At 47.0% G+C, this 22382-nt stretch overlaps 1 protein-coding gene across 2 annotated transcripts in view; it reads right to left on the reverse strand.

Annotated features, from left to right (window-relative positions):
• Positions 1-2077: 2077 nt before the first annotated feature.
• Positions 2078-22382, reverse strand: part of IFNGR2 (interferon gamma receptor 2) — a 36116-nt gene continuing 15811 nt past the window's right edge. Inside the window, exons 3-7 of one of the 2 annotated variants that reach the window (XM_043893211.1) lie at positions 17338-17546; positions 13068-13219; positions 8622-8781; positions 7747-7904; positions 2078-3073 (exon numbers count right to left, since the gene is read on the reverse strand). In XM_043893211.1, coding sequence (XP_043749146.1) covers positions 2906-3073; positions 7747-7904; positions 8622-8781; positions 13068-13219; positions 17338-17546 — 847 coding nt within the window. In that variant the 3' untranslated portion in view covers positions 2078-2905. The remainder of the gene's footprint in view (positions 3074-7746; positions 7905-8621; positions 8782-13067; positions 13220-17337; positions 17547-22382) is intronic. The other variant, XM_043893210.1, reaches the window with a different exon arrangement.

The raw sequence follows: 22382 nt of genomic DNA on the forward strand, positions 1-22382 counted from the left end.
AATATATGACCCTTGAATTAAACAGTCTCAGCATCAAATGGGGTGGGGTCTTGTAGGGACCTTCTGTAACTGTATAAATCTAAATAATGGGAGTAAGTCTCTTTTCTCCTCTACAACATAACACTTCATGTACAGATCAGAGGTCATCAGACTTTCTGTAAGGGTTCAGGTAGCGAATATTTTGGCTTTGCAGGCAAACAAGCTCTTGCAACGATTCAGTTCCGCCCTGCAGCACAAAAGCAGCCACAGGCTACACATAAATTGAATAAGTGTCACCGGGTCTCAATGAAAGTTCCCTGGTGGCTCAGCTGGTAAAGGATCTGCCTGCAGTGCGGGAGACCTGGGTTCACTCCCTGGGTTGGGAAGATCCCCTGGAGAAGAGAAAGGCTACCCACTCCAGTATTCTGGCCTGGAGAATTCCACGGACTGTATAGTCCACGGGGTCGCAAAGAGTTGGACACGACTGAGTGACTTGCACTTTCACTTTCACTATGGACGTGCGTGCATGCGTGCTCAGTTGCTCAGCTGTGTCTGACCCTTTGTGACCCCATGGACTATAGTCCATCAGGCTCCTGGGTCCATGGGATTCTCCAGGTAAGAATACTGGAGTGGGTTGCCATGCCCTCCTCCAGGGGATCTTCCTGACCCAGGAATCGAACCCCAGGTCTCCTGCACTGCAGGCAGATACTTTACTGTCTGAGCTGCCGGGGAAGGAGTGTCTTAAATAACTTCTGTCCTCTCCTTCTGTATAACAGGCCAGCCCCATGTTTACTAAGGAAGGATGGGGAGGCCCCGAGAGGCCTTCGGTGAAGCCAGTTGGGTGTCAGCATAGCCCCTTCCCTACGCGAGCCTGGCCCCCGATTGGCACCTAGTCAGAGCGCTGGCCCTGCGCTTGAACTCTGAGTCTGTCACTCGCTGAAGCTGGGCCTGAACCCCACCCAGTCTGCCCCAGGACATTGGACTGTCTCCGCCCTGAACCCATTGCAGCCTCATCAGAATCTAGTCCCCATGACCAGCCTGCCTGCCCCTGACTAGCTGACACCTCATTTTGTAGAGGGTGGCACAGAAGAGCTGATTCCCAACAGTGTATCTGCCCCCTTCCTGCTGGACTGACTTTTAGCCGGTTTTCTTCCTGCTGTACACATGTTCTCCCTACCGCAACCAGCTGCATCTTAAGGCCCAGCAGAGGAAGCGCTCATATCCTCAATTTCCTAAATGGTTTGAGGGCGGTCTTTACAATTGCCCTCTACTAACTCCGGTAGTTGGTGATGGACAGGGAAGCCTGGCGTGCTGCAGTCCATGGGGTCGCAGAGTCGGACATGACTGAACAGTTGAATGACAGCTCTCTCTCCAACCCTGTCTCAACTCAAGGTGAAGCTGATTTATAAAGTAGACATCTCATAAGGGGGACTCTCCTGGGGTGGGTGGGGGGCAGCTGTGGGTGGGTGTCCTTGCCCCTCGTCACCCTGGATGGCAGGGGTCACAATGGTTGGTTAGAAAGTCAGCCCAAGGGCCAGTACCTCACCAGAGGTACAGGGCCCACCTGAGACAGCAGGCGGTTCCATCAACCAGTCCTAGGTACTTCAAGGACCTGCCATCAGCATCCCTACTTCCCATTGTCAAGATTAGGCTACCCATGGGGGCTTCTTTGTGAAGCAGAGCTTACGGCAACATGTCACTTTCTATGTGTGTTGGAGGGGAGGCGTGAAGTGACGCATCCGTTTCCTAAACCTCAGGAATCAGATAAGTGGATTTTTAGCCCACCAATACTTGCCCCATGAGAAGGCCAGCAGCCCAGTGGATACACTGTTGGCCACGAGCTTGCTCCCTTGACACGCCTTGCTCAGTGCAACACATCACGCTATGAATGCAGTGCTGATGCAGCTTCTGCAAAACCCCCTTCCTAACTTTTCAAGCGATCCAGTGATACAAGTCAGAAGTTCTTGCTGCGTGGCCTCTGGCTGAGTCTGCTGGGCATTACCTAAGAAAACAAAGTTTTAGATAGCATCATAGCAAAAAGCTGAAACCCTGCAGAAAAGAGGCTAAAATAAAGAAGGTGGAGAGGAAAACCTTCACAGACTTTCAAATGTCTATTTATTTACAGTTTTTGGCCACACTGTTCGGGGATCTTAGTTCCCCGACCAGCGGTCAAACCCACCATTTCCAGCACCAGAAGTACGGAGTCTTAACCACTGGATCACCAGGCATGTCCCTATACAGGCTTATAAAAATTAATGAAACAGTCTTTTATTTCTAGTTTGGAAAAAAAGAAGTCCCTTAAATTACTAGAAAAGTATTTACAGGATTAATTACATTTTAAGCAGGGAGACTGGGTGTCAAGGGCCACTCAGTGTCCCTTGTTGGGAGAGGGTGGGACAGGTTCCGTGACCTGCCCAAAGGGCCCCAAGTCCTTGCCAGAACCAAGGAGAGGACCCCGTCTCCTGACCACCCAGCCCAGGAAACAATGTCTGAAATATCACAGGGGTGTCACAGCCTGTTTGCTAATAATTACATGCCTTTTTAGTGTTTAAGCAAAATCTTTTTTTTTTTTTTTTTGGTATGCAGAATCAGTCTAGAAACTTGCAGGATTTAAACCTTGTGGCTCAGTTCGTAAAGAATCTGCGGGCAATGCGGGAGACCCTGGTTTGATCCCTGGGTTGGGAAGATCCCCTGGAGAAGGGAAAGGCTACCTACTCCAGTATTCTGGCCTTGAGAACTCCATGCACTGTATAGTCCATGGGTCACCAAGAGTTGGACATGACTGAATGACTTTCACTAGTTTAAAAAAATAAGTTTGTCTCTCCCACAACTGACTTCTTCCCAGGCACCCCCGGGTCTTTTTGTGACGGGACTAAGGAGCAAGGGGCTCCACCCCGTCCTGCAGGCACGTTGCAGCTTCCTTGGCTCAGGGAACTCCTTCCGTGGGCTGGTGGCTCGGATCAGCGCTTTGGGGACTCCCTTCTTGTTCATTCTCTGGAAACGTCACGATGGACACGGAGTCCCAGGCGTCATCCTTTGGCGAGCTGTCCTTGTCCAGGGCGTCTAAGATGGGCTGATCCGGATCCTTTAAATACTTGAAAAATTGAAAACCATAACCATAATTAGTCTGTAAGTTCCAGATACCAGACCTTTTGACTTTAGTTTGAGTTGGCACAATCCTATTTCATTTCAGTGTAACTTCCACTTCTGTCTATCAATGAAACAGCTTCAAAAACCTGAAAACCCCTCCATGCCCCTCATCTCAATAGCTTTCACACCAATCCAAGGGCCAACCAAGGGGATACTCTGAAGGTGTGTAAGTTGTGTAACTCGGGAAATGAAGGTCTGATTTGCTGCACTGGATGAGGGCTTGTGGGTTATTCACCTGGAATGTCTCTGGAATTCTACCTTTTCAGGGAAGGAGGAAATGAAGCCTCCTGGTCACCTGCAAGGTGAGGGTGAAGAGGGAAAGTTCACGGGCATTTTTTTTCTCAGCTACCCCACCCACTAGGTGTCTCTGCTTTGTATAACACACACGTGCTTTATACAACACACACGTGCTTTATGTAACACACACGCTTTATATAAAACACTCATGCTTTATATAACACACAGTGCTTTATATAACACACACATGCTTTATGTAACACACAGCTTTATATAACACATGCGCGCTTTATATAACACACACGTGCTTTATGTAACACACACGTGCTTTATGTAACACACACGCTTTATATAACACATGCGCGCTTTATATAACACACACGTGCTTTATATAACACACAACGCTTGGTATAACACACGTGCTTTATATAACACACACGTGGTTTATATAACACATATGCTTTATAACACCCATGCTTTATATAACACACAACGCTTGGTATAACACACACATGCTTTATATAACACACACGTGGTTTATATAACACATATGCTTTATAACACATGCTTTATATAACACAACGCTTGGTATAACACACACGTGCTTTATATAACACACACGTGGTTTATATAACACATATGATTTATAACACGCATGCTTTATATAACACACGCTTGGTATAACACACACGTGCTTTAACACACAAATGTGCTTTATATAGCACACAACACTTGGTATAACACACGTGCTTTGTATAACACACATGTGGTTTATATAACACATGCTTTATAACACACAACGCTTGGTATAACACACATGCTTTATATAACATACAAGTGGTTTATATAACACACATGCTTTATATAACACACAACGCTTGGTATAACACACGTGCTCTATATAACACACACATGGTTTATATAACACAGACATGTGTGCGGAGGACCTGCAGTGTGCAGCTATGGGCGAATGAGCAAGTGCAGGTGCGAACAGCTGACCCACACCCTCAGCATGCTGTGTCTCTCCTGCCTCCTCTCTCTCCTCTTCGGGCTTAGACATAATCACCAAATTACCAAGGGCTCCCCAGGCGGCTCGCGGTAAAGAGTCCGCCTGCCAAAGCAGGAGACGCAGGTTCCATCCCTGGGTCAGGAAGATCCCCTGCAGGAGGGCATGGCATCCCACTGCAGTACCCTTGCCTGGGAAATCCCCCGGGGACTTCCTGCCGGGCTACAGTCCAGGGGGGTCGCAGGGAAGTCGGACACGACTGAGCGACCGAACAGCCACCACCACAACCAAGTGACCAAGAAGCCCCTGCATGGCTCCCGGAGGCGCTGAAAGATCCTGCACTGCAGCAGCTCAGAGCTGGCTGCTGACAAGAGCAACAGCAACGTGCCATATGCACTTGCGAAACCTCAAAAATACAAGCGAAACATGAGTCATTTTTCTCATGTAACTTCAGTGACCTTTGATATAGACTTTTCACACTTTCCCAGGAAAGCAAATCAAAAGACTCTGTATTTTAGGTTCAAGCCCCAAAGAAACAAGTAGCAGTAAATTCACTGGGGCCCTGCTGCTAGTTCTACTGAGAGACAGAGTTGGTTTTTTTTTTTTTTTTGGGGGGGGGGGTTGTTTCTTAGTTTTTTTGGCTTCATCACATGGCATGGAGGATCTTAGTTCCCTGATCAGGCACTGAACCTGTGCTCTCTGCAGTGGAAGCGCAGAGTCTTAACCACTGGACTGCCAGGGAAGTCCCAAGATGGAGATTATTAAAGCAAGTAAAACTCCGAGCTGACAGCTATTCTATTTTGACAGTATTAACCAGGAAAATTGGTTGTTTTGTTGCCATTACTGCAGTTTTGTGGTAAGAACACCTAACTTGAGTTCTACTATCTTAACACATTTTGAAGTGCACGTGCATGCTTGGTCACTCAGTCATGTCCGACACTTTGCAACCCCACGGGCTGTGGCCCGCCGCGCTCCTCTGTCCATGCGGTTTCCCAGGCAAGAGTACTGGAGTGGGCTGCCATTCCCTTCTCCAGGGGATCTTCCCAACCCAGGGACTGAACCCGAGTCTCCTGTGCTTCCAGCACTGGTAGGTGGAATCGTTACCACCGAACCACCTGGGAAGCCCCTTTAATGGCACAACACAGCACTAATTATAGCACAATCTGGCACAGCAGAAACCAGAACTTATTCATCTTGCATAACTGAAACTTCCTACCATTTGAAAGCAACGCCCTGCCCCACCTCCCCTCGCCCCTGGTAACCACTGTTACTCTCTGCTTCTATGAGTTTGACTATTATTCTACTTAGAGTCTTCATAGAAGCAGAATCCTACAGCATCTGTATGCAGGTCCCAGTAGGGAGTTCAACATGTATTTCTCCTGATGTCTGTGTCCTTTAAACAGCTCATGACATATGAAGGGAAACAAGTGACTACAGCTATTTCTAGACTTTGTCTTTAAGACGAGATATAACAACATGAGACTCTGTTTTTAGTACTTTTATCCTGATTTTACTGAAGAATGATAAACCTCCAGAGGCAAACAGTTTTAAGTATTCTTCTATCAGCTAGCTTCTGATCCCAAGAATGTCCCAATGGCTCTGTCCTCAAGAGGACCTGGCTGCCTCACTGAGCCTGGGGTGGGATCAGGGTGGGGGGTTGTTGGGCAGGAAAACAAGAGATTCTGTAAGACCCACTGAACTATAAAGAAGGCTGAGCACCAAAGAATTGATGCTTTCAAACTGGAGTGCTGGATATAACTTTTGAGAATCCCTTGGACAGCAAGGAGATCAAACCAGTCAATCCTAAAGTTGAAAGGACTGGTGCTGAAGTTGAAGCTCCAATACTTTGACCACCTGATGCAAAGAGTCGACTTGTTGGAAAAGACCCTGATGCTTGGAAAGACTGAGGGTAAGAGGATAAGCTGGTTGGATGGCATCACTGACTCAATGGACATGAGTTTGAGCAAACTCCGGGAGACAGTGAAGGACAGGGAAGCCTGGTATGCTGTGGTTCATGGGCCTGCAAAGGGCTGGACGTGACTTAGCAACTGAATAACAAGGTCCCCCCATTCTACTTTTCTTTCTTAAATTCTTTAAAGTAACATGGCTCGTGCACTAGGCATGCAAGGCTTTGAGCTCACGGCTCTGGGTGTGTTTACTCTAGAATCCTCCTGTGTGCATACTGTCTGACCCAAAGCTCATGCTCTTGACTAGAGTCTCCACTGGTCCGTGACCTCTAGCCAGGCTCCCTGGGGCAGTATCCAAAAACCTGGGATTGATGTGTTGTCTCCAGTGGGACCTACCAAGGCTGATCTCCTGGCGGGGCCAGACTAGGCCATCTTTTTGCCAACCTTGTGCCATTAAAAAAAAATTTAATTCTGGAAAAGTGCATATAACATAGGGGCTTTCCTGGTGGCTCAGTGTAAAGACTCCACCTGCCAGTGCAGGAGACCTGGGTTCGATCCCTGGGTGGGGAAGATCCCCTGGAGGAGGGCATGGAACCCACTCCAGTATTCTTGCCTGGAGAATCCCATGGAAAGAGGAGTCTGGCGGGCTACAGCCCGTGGGCTCGCAGAGTCGGACACGACCGAGCAACTAAGCAACAACAACAAACACATAACATAAAATTTACCGTCTTGACCCTTTATAAGCATGCAGTTCAGTAGTGTGAAGTGTATTCACATTGTTGGGCAACCATCACCACCATCTGTCTCTAGAACTTTTTTCATTTTTTTTCACAGTAAAACTGAAACTGTCCCCGTTAAACATGAAGTCCCCATTTCCTCCCTCCCTCCCCCCAGACCCAGGCAACCTCTATTCTACATTCTGGTTCTGTGAACGGGAGTACTCTTAAGTGCTCAAATACGTGCAATCGAGTAGTATTTGTCATTTTGTAAGTAGTTTATTTCCCTGATCGTAATGTTCTCAAGGTTCATCCCTATCGTAGCATGTCTCAGAATTCCCTTCTTTTTTTAAGGCTGAGTAACATTCCATTCATATGTATATACCACATCTTTTTTTTTTTCGGGGCGGGGGAGGTTGGGTGAACCATGAGGCTTGCAGGAATCTTAGTTCCCTGACCAGGGATTGAACCCCAGGGTCATGGCAGTGAAAGTGCCAAATCCCAACCACTGGACCACCAGGGAATTCCCACCACATTTTATTTATCCATTCATCTGTCAGTGGACATTAGGGGAGTTTCTACCTTTTGGCTATGGTGAATAATGCTGCTATGAAGATGAGTGTACAAATAACCAAGTACCACTTTTAACTCCGATCTCTGCGTCTGTGGCTTTGTCCACTGTCCTACTCTTAGGTGTTACTGGGGGCAAGAAAGACTGACAAGTCACCCCTGTGGATGTGTACACACATACCTCTTCTATCTGTGATGGAATGCTTGGCGGAGAGTGAAACCAGTGTTTAACCAGGCCTCTGTATTTCAGAACCAGGAAGAGACAGGACCCTACCACCACCAACAGCACCAAAAAGGTTGTCGCGGCGGCCAGGATGTCTTGTTGAAGCTTGACAGAGGCTAAAGAGACAACAGAAAAATGAACAAGATGACTCACACATGTTATAAACATCAGGTAATTTCTCATCCACCACTGCATAAATACAGTTGATGTCCTAGGAAAATGAATGGATACTGCCTCTCTTCCACCCAACCCTGTATGCTTTATTGAACTCTTGAGAGTCCCTTGGACTGCAAGGAGATCAAACCAGTCCATCCTAAAGGAAATTAACCCTGAATATTCATTGGAAGGACTGATGCTGAGGCTGAAGCTCCAATATTTTGGCCACCTGATGTGAAGAGCCGACTCACTAGAAAAGACCCTGATTCTGGGAAAGTTTGAGGGCAGGAGAAGGGGGCGATAGAGGATAAGATGGTTGGAAGGCATCACTGACTCAACAGACATGAGTTTGAGCAGACTCCAGGAGACAGTGAAGGACAGGGAAGCCTGGCACACTGCGGTCTCTGGGGTCACAAAGAGTCGGACACGACTAAGCAACTGAACAACAGCGACAACAAAGGCAATCCTAAAACAAAGCAGGCATTACCCATCTGGCAGTTCTTGTTCCGGAGATTCCATCACTGCCTCGTTATATCTACTGTGGACTGCTGTCTTAGCCCGTCCTCTCTGGGTCTCCCTACACTCACCACCCTTCCCCAGATAAGCAATTCCTGATTGCACTATTTTAGGAGTGTTCTGTTCCCAGCTCAGAAAGCACTTAAAAAAGCGTACGTTACCATCTGCTGCTGTTTCAGAGCAAGATATGTTGCTTAAATGTCCAGGTCGAGAGACGTTTTCTTTGGTCAAACACAGTTCTGCCTTGACTTGAAAACAGTATACTGTTAAGGGTTTTAAATCATTCAGTGTGATGAAGTTGCTCCTGAAACAGCGTGGCACCTGCGTAAAAAGCATCACCAACCACACATGAAAATTACCCACACGGGTGTGATCAAGCCCCTTCCATCTTCTCCAGTTTCCTCAAATTCATACTAAACACAGTAACCAAACAATAAGGCAATTCTGCTTTTAAAGAGACAGAATACCAATTTTATACATATAATGCTTACAGCCGACAAATTTCACATGTGAAAACTGGGGAGCAGTGTTGAGAAACATGCTGATGGCATTAGAGCTGTGTTTCTGGCTGTGAGATCTGAAGCCTCACTGCAGCAACGGAGGGTCCAGAGCTGCTGCTGCTGCTGCTAAGTCGCTTCAGTCGTGTCCGACTCTGTGAGACCCCATAGACGGCAGCCCACCAGGCTCCCCCGTCCCTGGGATTCTCCAGGCAAGAACCCTGGAGTGGGTTGCCATTTCCTTCTCCAATGCATGGAAGTGAAAAGTGAAAGTGAAGTCGCTCAGTCGTGTCTGACTCTTCGCGACCCCATGGACTGCAGCCTACCAGGCTCCTCCATCCATGGGATTTTCCAGGCAAGAGTGCTGGAGTGGGGTGCCATTGCCTTCTCCGGGGTCCAGAGCTGGAATTTAGCAAATCCCAGTTTCCAGGACGAAATTTTATCCTTTGAAATGAGCATTGTATATTTCGTGGTTAGTCTCGTCTACAGCTTCAAGTCAGTCAGTGAACAAAGGGGAAAAGGGCATTCTGGGAAATAATGTTCCTTGGGTTCCAAATCTGCTTCGTTGTGCTGATTCCCTTTATAGTTTTGGTGAACATGGTCCTAGAGGTTTATGTCATCAGGGAAGAGCTGGGTCCCAAATTCTTAGAGGATCTTGTCCCCTCTCTCCCTCCCCGCCATTACCTCCCTCCAGTTTGTCACCTCCACATGTTTGGTCAATGGTCCCTCTCTCATTCCGGACAAACTGTCACTGTTCTACAGGGAAATGAGAAAAAGATACCACACACTATGGCAATATCAGATTTCTCCTAAAGGACTGCTTTCCTGTTGGGAGATACAGTAGAAAACACTAGGGCTTCCCTGGTGGTGCTAGTGGTAAGGAACCCGCCTGCCAATGCAGGAGACACAGGAGACGCAGGTTTGATCCCTGGGTAGGGAAGATCCCCTAGAGGAGGAAATGGCAACCCACCCTGGTATTCTTGCCTGGGAAATCCCATGGACAGAGGAGCCTGCCAGGCTACAGTCCATGGGGTCACACAGAGTCGGACACGACTGAGCACAAACGCAGAATACACTACAACCATTTGAAATGGTGGCATGTAACACATGCTTCAGAATGCGGAGATAAAGTGGCTTATTATGTATGTTGACTGAAAAAAAGGTGGATCATTCAACAGTTTATAGGACATGATCTTATTTTTAAAAATATAAATGACCGTACTATATTTGAACAGTAGGATTACAGAGGATTCAAAACTTTTTCCCCTCCTGTTTAACGATGATGACTGCCAGGGCAGAGAAGAAACAACTTTTACTCATGACGCCTCCTAAAGCAAATTCAGAGAATTCCGTGGTAGCCCAGTGGTTTAGGACTCGGTGCTTTCACAGTCATGGCCTGGGTTCAATTCATGGTCGAGGAGCTAAGTTCCTGCAAGCTGTGTGGCACAGCCAGAAGTATTTTTAAAATAAAAAATAATTTTTTTAAAAAAGGTAATTTTAAGGACAATATGCCTTTCTTAAAAAAAAAATTATCTATTTATCTGGCTGTGTTGGGTCTTAGCTGCAGCACATGGGATCTTAGTTCCCTGACCTGGGATGGAGCCCAGGTTCCTTGCCTTGGAAGGCAGATTCTTAAGTTAGTTGCCTGACCTGGGATGGAGCCCAGGCTCCTTGCCTTGGAAGGCAGATTCTTAAGCACTGGACTGCCAAGGGAGTCCCAACACTATTCTTTTCTGAGTTTATTTCAGCAGCCAATTGACTTTTCCAGAAGAATCACAAACTACAGAGAAGAGCTACTGTTTAGGCCTGAGACTGCTGTCCTTAGAAAGGCCATGTTTGCAAGGCTGACCCAAGGCTGGCATCTGGGAACTCGGCTTTGGGGAGCATCCCACCGATCCCTAATGATAAGGCTGTTTTAATGTATAAATGATGCTTCTGATGCTGAACACCTGCTCTCCTTCTGGGAGTCAGGAGCTCTGGTGTCTGGTGGGTCGAGGGTGCCTGTGTGACCAGCCCCCAGGACGAGCCCTGGGCACTGCGCCTCTCAGGAGCTTCTCCAGGAGATGTGATTTCACATACTTGGTCACGCATGTTGTCGGGGGAATTGAGTGGAGCCTGTGTGACGAGGGGAAGACTCCCGGAAGTTTCTGCCTGGACTCTCTCAGACTCTGCCCCCTGTGACTCTTCCCTTTGCTGACTCTGTTCTGCGTCTTTTCTCTGTAATAAGTCACAGCCTTAAGTACAACTGGACGCTGAGTCCCCGAGGATCCTTGGAGCAAATCTAGGGGTTGGACTTGGGGACCACTGACACACGGACTCACAGCTGGTATAGAGACCGTACCAGTGGCTTTCAAAGTCACTTTAGCCGAAGACTCTCTTGCTCACGGAAGTCCAAAGCATAGATGCTCTGGTTGGAAGGGGAATCCCTCCTGGATTCTTCCAGGCCTCCTCTGTTCTATTTGACCAGACCTTTGAACTCAGATTTTGGGAAATGATTATTTCTTTCTTCCCTATTTGCTGAGAGTCTGCCCTTCAGTGAGTTTTGCCTTCCTCGGTGTTTTTACACTCACCATAAAGAAACAGGGGCTTCCCTGGTGGTTCAGCTGGTAAGGAATCTGCCTGCAATGCAAGAGACCTGGGTTCAACCCCTGGGTTGGGAAGATCCCCTGGAGAAGGGAAAGGCTACCCATTCCAGGATCCTGGTCTGGAGAATTCCATGGACTGTATGGCCCATGGGGTCACAAAGAGTCGGACGTGACTGAGTGACTTTCACTTTCACAAGAAAACAGAGCGAGTGCAAACATCAGCGGCGGGGAGAGAAACAGCAGAGCGGGCATGGGCCCGGGGCCGGGCGCCGCCGCTCACCCTGGGCAGTGCTCACGCTCGCTTTCCCGCTTGTGAGACTGGTGGGTGGAAAGGCGAAACGAAATGACGCATCCAAAGTGCCCGGCCTGGGGCCAGACACGAAGAAAGCTCCAGATAAACATACAGTTCTTAAAGTTCTTATAAAAATTAGAGTAATGTTGAACTTAGGAAATCAGGAAGTTCACATACATAGTGAAACATCATTAAATGTAGCTTGAAGGGACTTCCCTGGCAGTCTAGTGGTTATGACTCTGGGCTTCCACGGCAGGGGGCACAGGTTCGATCCTGGCTGGGAAACTAAACCCCACCCTCACCCCTCCTCTTGTCACACAGCGTGGCCAAAAAATAGGGGGAAATGTAGCTTGGATGATCAGACACTGGAGATGACTAAAGGCTATCAGTTTTTTCTTGTGCTACACTCAGGGCTGACCAGGCCCCTTTGCTCTGACCCCTCCTTTCTCAACCTTACCCTGCCCGAGCCCCTCACATGGCCCCATTTCTTTTTTTATTTAAATTATTTAATTTAGTTTTATTTTGGCTGTGCTGGGTCTTTGCTGTGGCACACGGGCTAGGTTGCCACACGGCATGTGGGAATCTTAGCTCCCTGACCAGGGATTGACCCCGTGTCCCCTGCATTGGAAGGTGGATTCATAACCACTGGACCACCAGGGGAGTCCCAGGCCCGCATTTCTGATGGATCCGGGCATCTGCAGTTCCCCAACGTGCCCAGCCTTCTCCAACCTACTGGCCCTTTCCTTGGAACACGCCCTCTTCTCGCCTTCACTGAGACTTCTCACCTATTCGCATCACCTTCTTTGAAAACCATTCAGCTCAGAGATGTCACATAGCTTAACCTTGCAGACTGAGGAAGTAAAAATTCCTTGCTGTAGAAATAGGCCCACGGGACCTCCCCAAACGCTGGAGTGTGGCAAAGACTCCCTGGGCAGCGGCTGAATCCAGACCCAGACCGCGGGGACTGTGTGATACGAGGCAGAGAGGGCCCTGCAGATGGGTCTTGGCCTCTAAGGGCGCACTGGGATACCCTGGTGTCCTTGGCCATTTTATTTTCCTTTTGGCTGAGCAGAGCAACTGTGGGATCTTAGTTCCTCGACCATGGGTTGAACGCACCAACTGCAATGGGAGCTCAGAGTCTCAAGCACTGGACTGCCAGGGAAATCCCCTCCTTGGCCTTTCGTTTGCTACTCAGAAATTCCAAAGAAAAGAACATCAAAAACAAGAACATACTCTTGCCTGTTTGCCTCCTGCCTTCTCCCAGTAGTAGACATGATACACAAAAAAGGCCTCGGAGGCAGGGACATCGAAGGGAGCAGAAAGCCTGATGATAAGGGAACCTTCTTCTGGGGTCACCCGGATGTTTTCTGGAGGCCCGATGGTAGCTGAAATAGAATTACAAACGAGATCCATCAATCTATGTAGGTACACGTGTGTACAGATACGTGTATATACATACTGTGCAGTGCCGAGCTGCTTCAGCCATGTCCGACTCTTTGCGACCCCATGGACTGCAGGACTGTAGCCCACCAGGCTCCCTGGTCCATGGGATTCTCCAGGCAAGACTACTGCAGTGGGTTGCTATTTCCTCCTCCAGGGGATCTTCCCAACCAGGGAATGAACCTGTGTCTCTTGCGTCTCCTGCATCAGCAGGTGGATTCTTTACCAGAGGTCTTTCTGCCATATGCTATGCTAATAACGTGTTTTATATGCCAGTTTTATCAGGTTTCCAGAGAGCTGGAAAGTTAACCAAAGGTCAAATTTTCATGAAGAGAGGGAAAATATTTTGTTAGCTCTTATCTTCTATATATCTTTTCTTTTTGTTACATATTTTCTATATAAATAAAACTGGTGTTTATAAACTTTAAATACATTTCTCTTTTAGCTTTTTCCAACAGGACACTTAAACATAGTAACTGAGAAAAACTGCTATCATAAGGCTTTCCTAGTGACTCAGGGGTAAAGAGCCTGCCTGCAATGCAGGAGGCTTGCAGGAGATGTGGGTTCAATCCGTGCGGTCAGGAAGATCCCCTGGAGAAGGAAGTGGCAACCCACTCCAGCCTGGAAAAACCCACAGACAGAGGAGCCTGGCAGGCTACCGTTCAGGGGATTGAGGACTCAGTGAGTAAACAATAGCAACACTGTCATAAATCTATTTGTTAAGACTTTCCATGTACTGGAATACACATCACCGGAGAGCCAAGTACTGTGATTCTGGTACACTAGAGAAGAAAGACTATAGCATTTATTAAGCAAGCATCTAAACTGTATAATTAACCAGAGGAATTCAGATCAAAGAACAGGTCATGTGCTCAGGTTCTTAGGGGCCTGTTTCTGTATGTTTGACACACGCACGCAGATGATCATATCACCTGTTCACTGGGGGGGGGGCTGGCCTTCTCTCTCGCTTCCACGCCCCACCGGGCTCTCCCGGGTTGGGGAGGGTTAGGCATGCAGTCTGGCCACCTTTCTCTCCAGGTAAAAGTGACTGGTCCCCGCAGGGCCTGCGCTCCTGCCCTCTCTCCGCCTTTGTTCTGGTGGAGGAAGTAAGTCCAGACAGGTACACTGTTGGGTGGGGCCGGTCTCAGGCCCCAGCGTTCTTAGCAGACTGGCCAGGAGGAACAGAAAATGCTCTCATCACACCTGCTCACGGACGCTGGCACGCACATCTTCAAGCTGCCCTTTAGACAGCGAAGTCGCCAGAGCACCGGTCAGCCTGTCTGTGTGCAGGGCCAGGCCCCCCCTTGATGAGCATTTTCTGTGACTCACCCAAGGGAGTGGGTGTGCGTGCCCGGATGACTACATCCCTTCACAACTGAAAGGTCAGCACCCAGGAATCTGATACCAACGTGATGAGTCTGTCTCTCCAGGGCAGACAGTCTGCCTCCTCTCCGGGCTCAGAAGCACCTGATAGATCTGTGCGGTCACTACCGACAGCGGCCTCCACAGCCTGAGCGATCGCTCTAAAGCTGGCAACACGAATTTTACATGTGTGTCCACACGGATCTGCATGTAACAACCGTGGAAGGCCATCCCCATTTTTTAGAGGGGGCAACTGAAGCCCAGAGGGATACCACTTGCCTAGAGTTAACAGCCAGTTAGGGGGCAGCGTTGACGTTTGAACCCAGGATTACGTGATGCTAAAGCCTGCCCCCTTCAGCCAGCGTCCCAACTCCTCTCCCCTTGAGCCTTCAGAAAAGCATCGTCTCGCTGTTTACCCATCATGACTCGACCACAAGTGCCAAAAGCAGCAATGGGCTCTGCCAACACGACTGGCTCAAAGTGACACTCTGCCAGTAACGTAACCAATGACAGAGCCACCCGACTCCAGCCGGGAAGACAAAGAGCAGCAGCTGGCTGGCAGGGGACTGTGACATCACGACAGGTCCTGCTTCTGTCGCCACCATCACTGTGTTCCCTACCAATCCCACTGAGGTGAGGCTTCACAGCTCAGAGGTCTGGCGGTGCTCCATCCAAGCACAAAGGACTGGTCCACAGCAGATGGCCAGCTGGCAGGGACCACACTGCCTTCTCGTCCCATCCTCAAACCGCTAGCAAAAACCACTGATTTTTTTTTTTCCCTTAGCTTCTTATTACAGGAAATTTCAAACACACAGCAAGTAGAGAAGACTGGAGCCAAAGGTCACGTACTCGTCACCCAAGTTTACATCAACTGTTGAGGCCCGGCCAGTTTTGTTTCTCCTTCACCTTGTGAGGACCACCTTGACCCTCCCACTCTCCGGATGGTTTGGAACAAATCTCAGACATTACATCTATGCATCTATAAGGTATGTATCTTGAAAAGACCAGACCCTTCCCTTGAAAAAAATAAACAAAACACCATTATAACACCTACAGTATGTGAACAATTGCTTAGTAAGTCATCAAATATCTAGACAGTGATCATATTTCCTCAACTGTCTTATACTTCTGTTGAGCTTGAGTAAAGATCCCAAGGAGTTCAATACTTTGCGTCTATGTAGACACAGGAGAATCATAGCTGACCATGTAAAAAATGAATCACTAAACCTGATGCTCTTGGAAAAGACCCCGATGCTGGAAAGATTGAGGGCAGCAGGAGAAGGGGACAACAGAGGATGAGGTGGTTGGACGGCATCATGGACTCAATAGAGATGAGTTTGAGCAAGCTCCAGGAGATGGTGAAGGACAGGGAAGCCTGGTGGGTTGTGGCTTATGGGGTTGCAGAGAGTCGGACACGACTTAGTGACTGAACAACAACAAAAGGAACAAATCTATGAACTAGTGTTTGATGGCTCTGATGCCCCCTTCCAATATCCGGGAGCACTGTTCATTCAATCATTCCACGGATATTTTCTGCTATGCCACAGGTACCAGTCAACGCTGAACTAAGATCTTTCCTGAGCAGAGAAGAAGCTGTGCCAGGGGACGGTGACCAGTGAAGCCAATATACTATTAATAGTATCCCACTCAGCAGAGAGGTTGGCCAAGTTTCTCAGTCAAGCGCCAGGGCGAATTTAGGCTCTGACAGGTCAGACAGCCCCCAGCGAAACTGCTCAGCTGGCCTGTTGCAGCATGGAAGCAGCAATAGGCAATACATGAATAGATGGGGAAACTGTTCCGATAAAAGTTTTAAAATTGGCGAATAGTTGGCTTACAATACTGTGTTAGATCCAACTCTGTATGACCCTATGGACCGCAGTCCGCCAGGCTCCTCTGTCCATGGGATTCTCCAAGTGAGAATACTGGAGTGGGTTTCCATGCCCTCCTCCAGGGGATCTTCCCAACTCACGGATCGAACCTGTGTCTCTTACATCTCCTGCAGTATCAGGTGGGTTCTTTACCACTAGCACCACCTGGGAAGCCCGTATATATATTCTTTTTCAGATTCTTTTCCATTATAGGTTATTTTAAGTCCCCTGTGCTACAGAGCAGGTCCTTGCTGTTTATCTATTTTATACATAGTAGTATGTATCTGTTAATCCCACAATCCTAATTTATCTCTCCCCCTTTTCTACTTTGGTAATCTTAAATTTGTTTTCGATGTCTGTGGATCTGTTTCTGTTTTATAAGTAGGTTCATTTGCATTATAGATTTAAATTCCCCATGTAAGTAATATCATATAATATCTATCTTTTGCTGTCTGGCTTACTTCATTTAGTATGATAATCTCTAGGTCTACCCACATTGCTGCAAATGGCATTATTCCAATCTTTTTTATGGCTGAGTAATATTCAATTATGTATGCATATACACATACACCACAGTTCTGATAAAACTTTATTTACAAAAACAGGTCGATGGCCGGATTTGACCTGCAGGCTGTGGTTTGGCGACTCCCTAGTGTAGCAAATCACCCTCCCCAAGCCCCAGCCTCTGTGGACAGTACTCTGGTTTGACCATCACACCCATCTGGGTGCTGGTTATTTAGGCTGAGAGGCAGGACTTAGGGGTATGGAGTCAGTACCACTTAGCAAAGAGCAAAGTGCAAACGTTAAAGGAATTTGTACCCAAGTCCCCTTACCATTCCGATAGTGTTCAAACCAAGGTGCTGTTGCCCAGGCAGAAACAAGGCCCCCCAGCTTAGCTCGAACACGTAAAGAGATGTTGAAACGCCATGGGAATCCCTCCGAGAGGCTGTTTGCGGTGAAGTCACACTCTGTCCTGGTGAGGTTTGTACAATCCACCTTGCTATCTTCTTTGTTGACGTCATACCAGTTACTACTGGTGCTGCTGCAAATGGAAAAAAGGATTTCACTTAGTAGAAATCTCTCTTTGATCACATATCACAGTACCCCCAGGGTTGAGTTTTTAAAACGATTTTTTCATTGAGATATTCCTCACATACCACACACTACACTCACTTAAGGGGACAGTTCAATGGTTTTCCGTATACACGCAGGGTGGTGCAACCCTCACCACACCCATTTTAGAATATTTTCATCATCCCCTAAACAACCCCATGCTTAGAGCATCACTCTCGATTTCCCCCAACCCCTAAGCCCCAGGCTACCACCAATCTATTTCCTATCTCTAAGGATTTGCCCGTTCTGGACATTTCATAGAAATGGGATCACAAACTATATGGTCTTTTGTGATTAGTGCCTTTCGCTTAGCCTGTTTTACTTAGTATGTTTTCATGTGTGATACCTGTTAGAGCATGTATCAGTACTTCATCCCCTCTTACGGCCAAATTAACGTCGCACTGTGTGCACATTCCACTTAGTTTATCCGTTCATGTGCTGACGGACATGTGAGCTGTCTTTTGGCTATTTGTCTTTTGGCTTGTTCACTTTTTGGCTACTGTGAATAATGCTAAGAATATTCACGTATAGATTTCTGTGTGAAATTATGTTTCCAGTTCTCTGGGGTGTAAACCCAGAAACACGGTTACTCTCTTTTTAACTGCTTTGCAAAGCAGCTCCATCATCTCATGTTCCCGGCCACAGTGTGTGAGGGTTCCAATTTCTCCATATCCTCACCAAGGCTTGTTATTATGACTTTTTTATTGAAGCCACTCAAGTGTCTGTATTTTCTCTGGTGACTAATGATGTTGGGTATCTCTTCATGTACTTACTGGCTATTTGCATATCTGCTGGAAAACTGTCTACTCAAATCTTGTGTCTCTACTTTAATTTGGTTATTTGCCTTTTGATTACTGAGTTGTAAGAGTTTTTTTAATAGGATATATTCTGGATACAAGTCCCTTATTAGGTAAATGGTTTGCAAATATTTTCTCCCATTTCGTTCCACAACCAATATTAATGCTTCAAACTCAGCCTCTGCAGCCTGTGTCTTAGGAATGGTACTGTGTTCACGCAGTCACACCCCAGCTTCCCGCTGGTGTAGAGCTTTGTTTTCATCCCGTAGCTGCCCGTTTAAAAAGAGTCATGGACTTCCCTGGTGGTACAGTGGATAGGAATCTGCCTGCCAATGCAGGGGACAAGGGTTCGATCCCTGGTCTGGGGAGATTCTGCGTGCTGCAGAGCAACTAAGCCTGTGTGTGCCATAGGCTACTGAGCTCTGGAGCCCGCTAGCCTCAACTACAGAGCCCACGTGCTGCGACTACTGAAGTCTGCAAGCCTACAGCCCGTGGTCTTCGACAAGATAAGCGAGCACAATGAGAAGCCCATGCGATGCAACGAGGAGCAGCCCGCCAATTGCTGCAGCTGGAGAAAGCCTGCACAACAGCGAAGACCCAGTACAACCAGAGAGGAATAAACAAGGAAGCCTCGCTGCCTGTGAGGCCATGCGTGCTTGTAAGTGAGAATGCACCCCCTGAATTCCGATGCCACGTGTCCACACGGGGTTCTGGTAACAATCCCCGACCCTGAGCTCTGTCCTCGGGTGACAGACTTGAGAAAGGCAGAGAGGGGACTCCAGAAGCCTCAGTGGGGGCAGCAGGCAATGTCCCCCCGAGACACAGGTTCTGCCCTGGACAGCAACTCTGGCCTGGAAAGCAGGGCCGGGGAGACAGAAGAGGTGAGGCTGGGGTCACAGCCCTGGGTCTCCCCACCACGTGGGCTTCTAAGGGTCTCTCTGACCCAGTCTGGAGACTCAGCTCCTGCTGAAGTGGCAGGTAACCTGATGAAAGCGATATCAATACGTGTGCCCAAGGCTTCCATGGAAGACGCCCACCAGGCTCACACACCACCATACCCTGGAGTCCTGGGACCTAACTGGGAAGGGGATCACAAACCACAGCACCCCCTCTCAGACTGGGGGATGTGCTACAGAAGCGGGTGAGTGGTTTTTTTTTAAAGTTACACAGATACCTGAAGGTACTCTCACCTTCTCCCTGCCAATTCCAGTTGTTGAACTAGGGCAAAAGGTCCCCTCTGGGATTAGCCAGGGAACTGACCTACCATGTTCCACCTCTTCCCCTCTCCTCCAAACTTGTCCCTTTTGGATTTATCCTAGGGATGCGAGGATTTTTTCCAATATCCGCAAATTAATCAGTGTGATATGCCACATCAACAAACTGAAGAAGACCAGAACAACAGGCTTATTAGAGGGATGAACTAAGGTATCTACCAGGATTATTTTTGTAATCTGCTCCGTTAATAAACAATTGAAACAAAATGAAAAAAAAAAACAACAACAACAACAAACTGAGGAACAAAAACCATACCATCATCTCAATAGATGCAGAAAAAGCTTTTGACAAAACTTAACACCCATTTATGATAAAAAAAAACTCTCCAGAAAGTGGGCATAGAGGGAACATATGGCAACACAATAAAGGCCATTTATGACAAACCTACAGCTAACATCACATTCAGTGGTGAAAAGCTGAAAGCATTTCCTCTAAGATCAGGGGCAAGACAAGGATGTCCACTCTCGCCACTTTTTAAACACAGTTGTGGAAGTCCTAGCTACAGCAATCAGAGAAGAAAAAGAAATAAAAGGAATCCAAATTGGAAAAGAGGTTAAACTGTCACTGTTTGCAGATGACATGATATCACACACAGAAAATCCTAAAAATGCTACCAGAAAACTATTAGAGCTCATCAATGAACTTGGTAAAGTTGCAGATTACAAAATTAATGCAAAGAAATCTGTTGCATTTCTGTATATTCAGAACTACTTTTTAAAAGCGTTTCTTAAGAAGGGGGTTTAAAACAGCACCAACTATCCAAATTTAAATGACAGCTGACACTGTTTGGCTCCCCATCTATTTCCAAAGGGTAAAAATAAATTGCTGTGGGCCCCACAAATTATCCATATTAAATGGATAATGCAATGAACACAGCCTCATGGCATGACACCACCCAGGCCTGGAGCCCCAGTCTCTTGCCCAAGCCTATGACGAATCAGCCAGTCTGAGCATTACCCAGCAAGCGGTCCTGGCTCCTGGCAATGTGTTCATATGGACAGCCTCTGTCCCCGAATTTGTCTAATTTTGAAAGCAACGTCAATCATGAGGGGGAGCACAACCTCGTGATTAAACACATGAAGTCTAGAGCCAGATTACCCAGGTTCAAACCCAGTTACTTCACTTCTCTGTTCCTCAGTCTCCTTATCTATAAGATGGGGATGCGCTATAGCATCTGATTCTTAGGGTTGTCTTGAAGGTTGATCTGGTGGACAAGAGGAAAATGCCTGGACCAGGGCCTGGGGTTTCTACTCAGTTCAGTTCAGTTGCTCAGTCGTGTCTGACTCTTTGCAACCCCATGGACTGCAGCACACCAGGCTTCCCTGTCCATCAGCAACTCCTGGAGCTTACTCAAACTCATGTCCATTGAGTCGGTGATGCCATCCAACCATCTCATCCTCTGTCGTCCCCTTCTCCTCCTGCCTTCAGTCTTTCCCAGCATCAGGGTCTTTTCAAATGAAAAGGTAGGGGTACCTACTAAGCACCATCTAAAAATATTTATTAAACACCTGAGCAACCAATGATTTCCCTGCTCACCTTCTGTTACATCATATCCAGAAATGATTAAGTAAGTCTGTCCCCTGTGAACCCAGCAACTCCTCTTCCAGAAAGGGATGAAAACAATCATCGATGATTTCAGTTTGAGGACATTACTTTTAATGGTCACAAACTGTCAACTACACCACTCATGAGTGGGGAGAAGTTAAAAAATCATGAGTGATACATCATATAACAAAACAGAATAAAAATGTTCACACTGAAATAACTGTATGAAAAAAATGTTCACAAGCTTAACTGCATTAAGTTAAAAGGGGGAAAAAAAACAAGGAAGCAGGACCCAGACGCGTGACTCCAGTCTTGTTTCAGTCTCACGCAGATTGCTGGCATATTTGCAAACAAGTCCATGTATTTAGAAAAAATGTCTAGAGAGAAATACACTAAAATGAGAATAGTGATTTGTCTTGGCCCCCAGGTTGCTTTAATTTTGTACTTTTTACTTTTCTGGGTTTTCCAGATGTTCTATAAAGAAGGTGCTTTGCTATTAAAATTAGGAAAAAGGGAGTTAAGAAAAAAAGGGTTGGGAAGACTGGGGTGGGCAGGCCCTGGCATGGCCAAGAGGCCAGGTGGGGTGTGACCTAGAAAGGGCCCGGCTCTCTGCCTGCCTCTGTTTTTAAGAAAAAAGAGAAATTCAGTTCTGTTTTTTTTAAGTGAAATCTCCAAATCTGTAAATGTTAACACTAATTAGGGAAAAAAAAAAAAAACCACAACAATAAAACAACAAAAAACCATTGTGGCCCAAACACAGACTCTAGGCCAGAGGATCTGCCACCTTGGATTTAAACTTAAAATTTTCCCACAATGTGTTCTATGTAATTTTGGCTTTGCTGGCATGACTGTCAAAAAACAGAGGCATGTTCATTTAAAGTTATAGCAATGTTTCCTGGAGAGAAACAGAATGAAAAGTTTAAAGTTCCATGAGCCTCAGAATTAAATTACTTCCTGTAACTAAAAGGTCCTAATCATGTGAAAGTATCTAAAAACAGACCAGCAAAAAAAAAAAAAATCAAAGGCCCTCTTCCACAACCAAGTCTGTAATTTGAAAAGAAAACAAGAAAATTAGCCTCTGTTTGAGTTTTCATGACCCCTCAGCTTTTCCCAACAGGGATGATGTGTGCGTGTGTGCGCATGCTAAG

Source organism: Cervus elaphus, chromosome 31, assembly GCF_910594005.1.
Source record: "Cervus elaphus chromosome 31, mCerEla1.1, whole genome shotgun sequence".
NCBI classification, from domain to species: domain Eukaryota; kingdom Metazoa; phylum Chordata; class Mammalia; order Artiodactyla; family Cervidae; genus Cervus; species Cervus elaphus.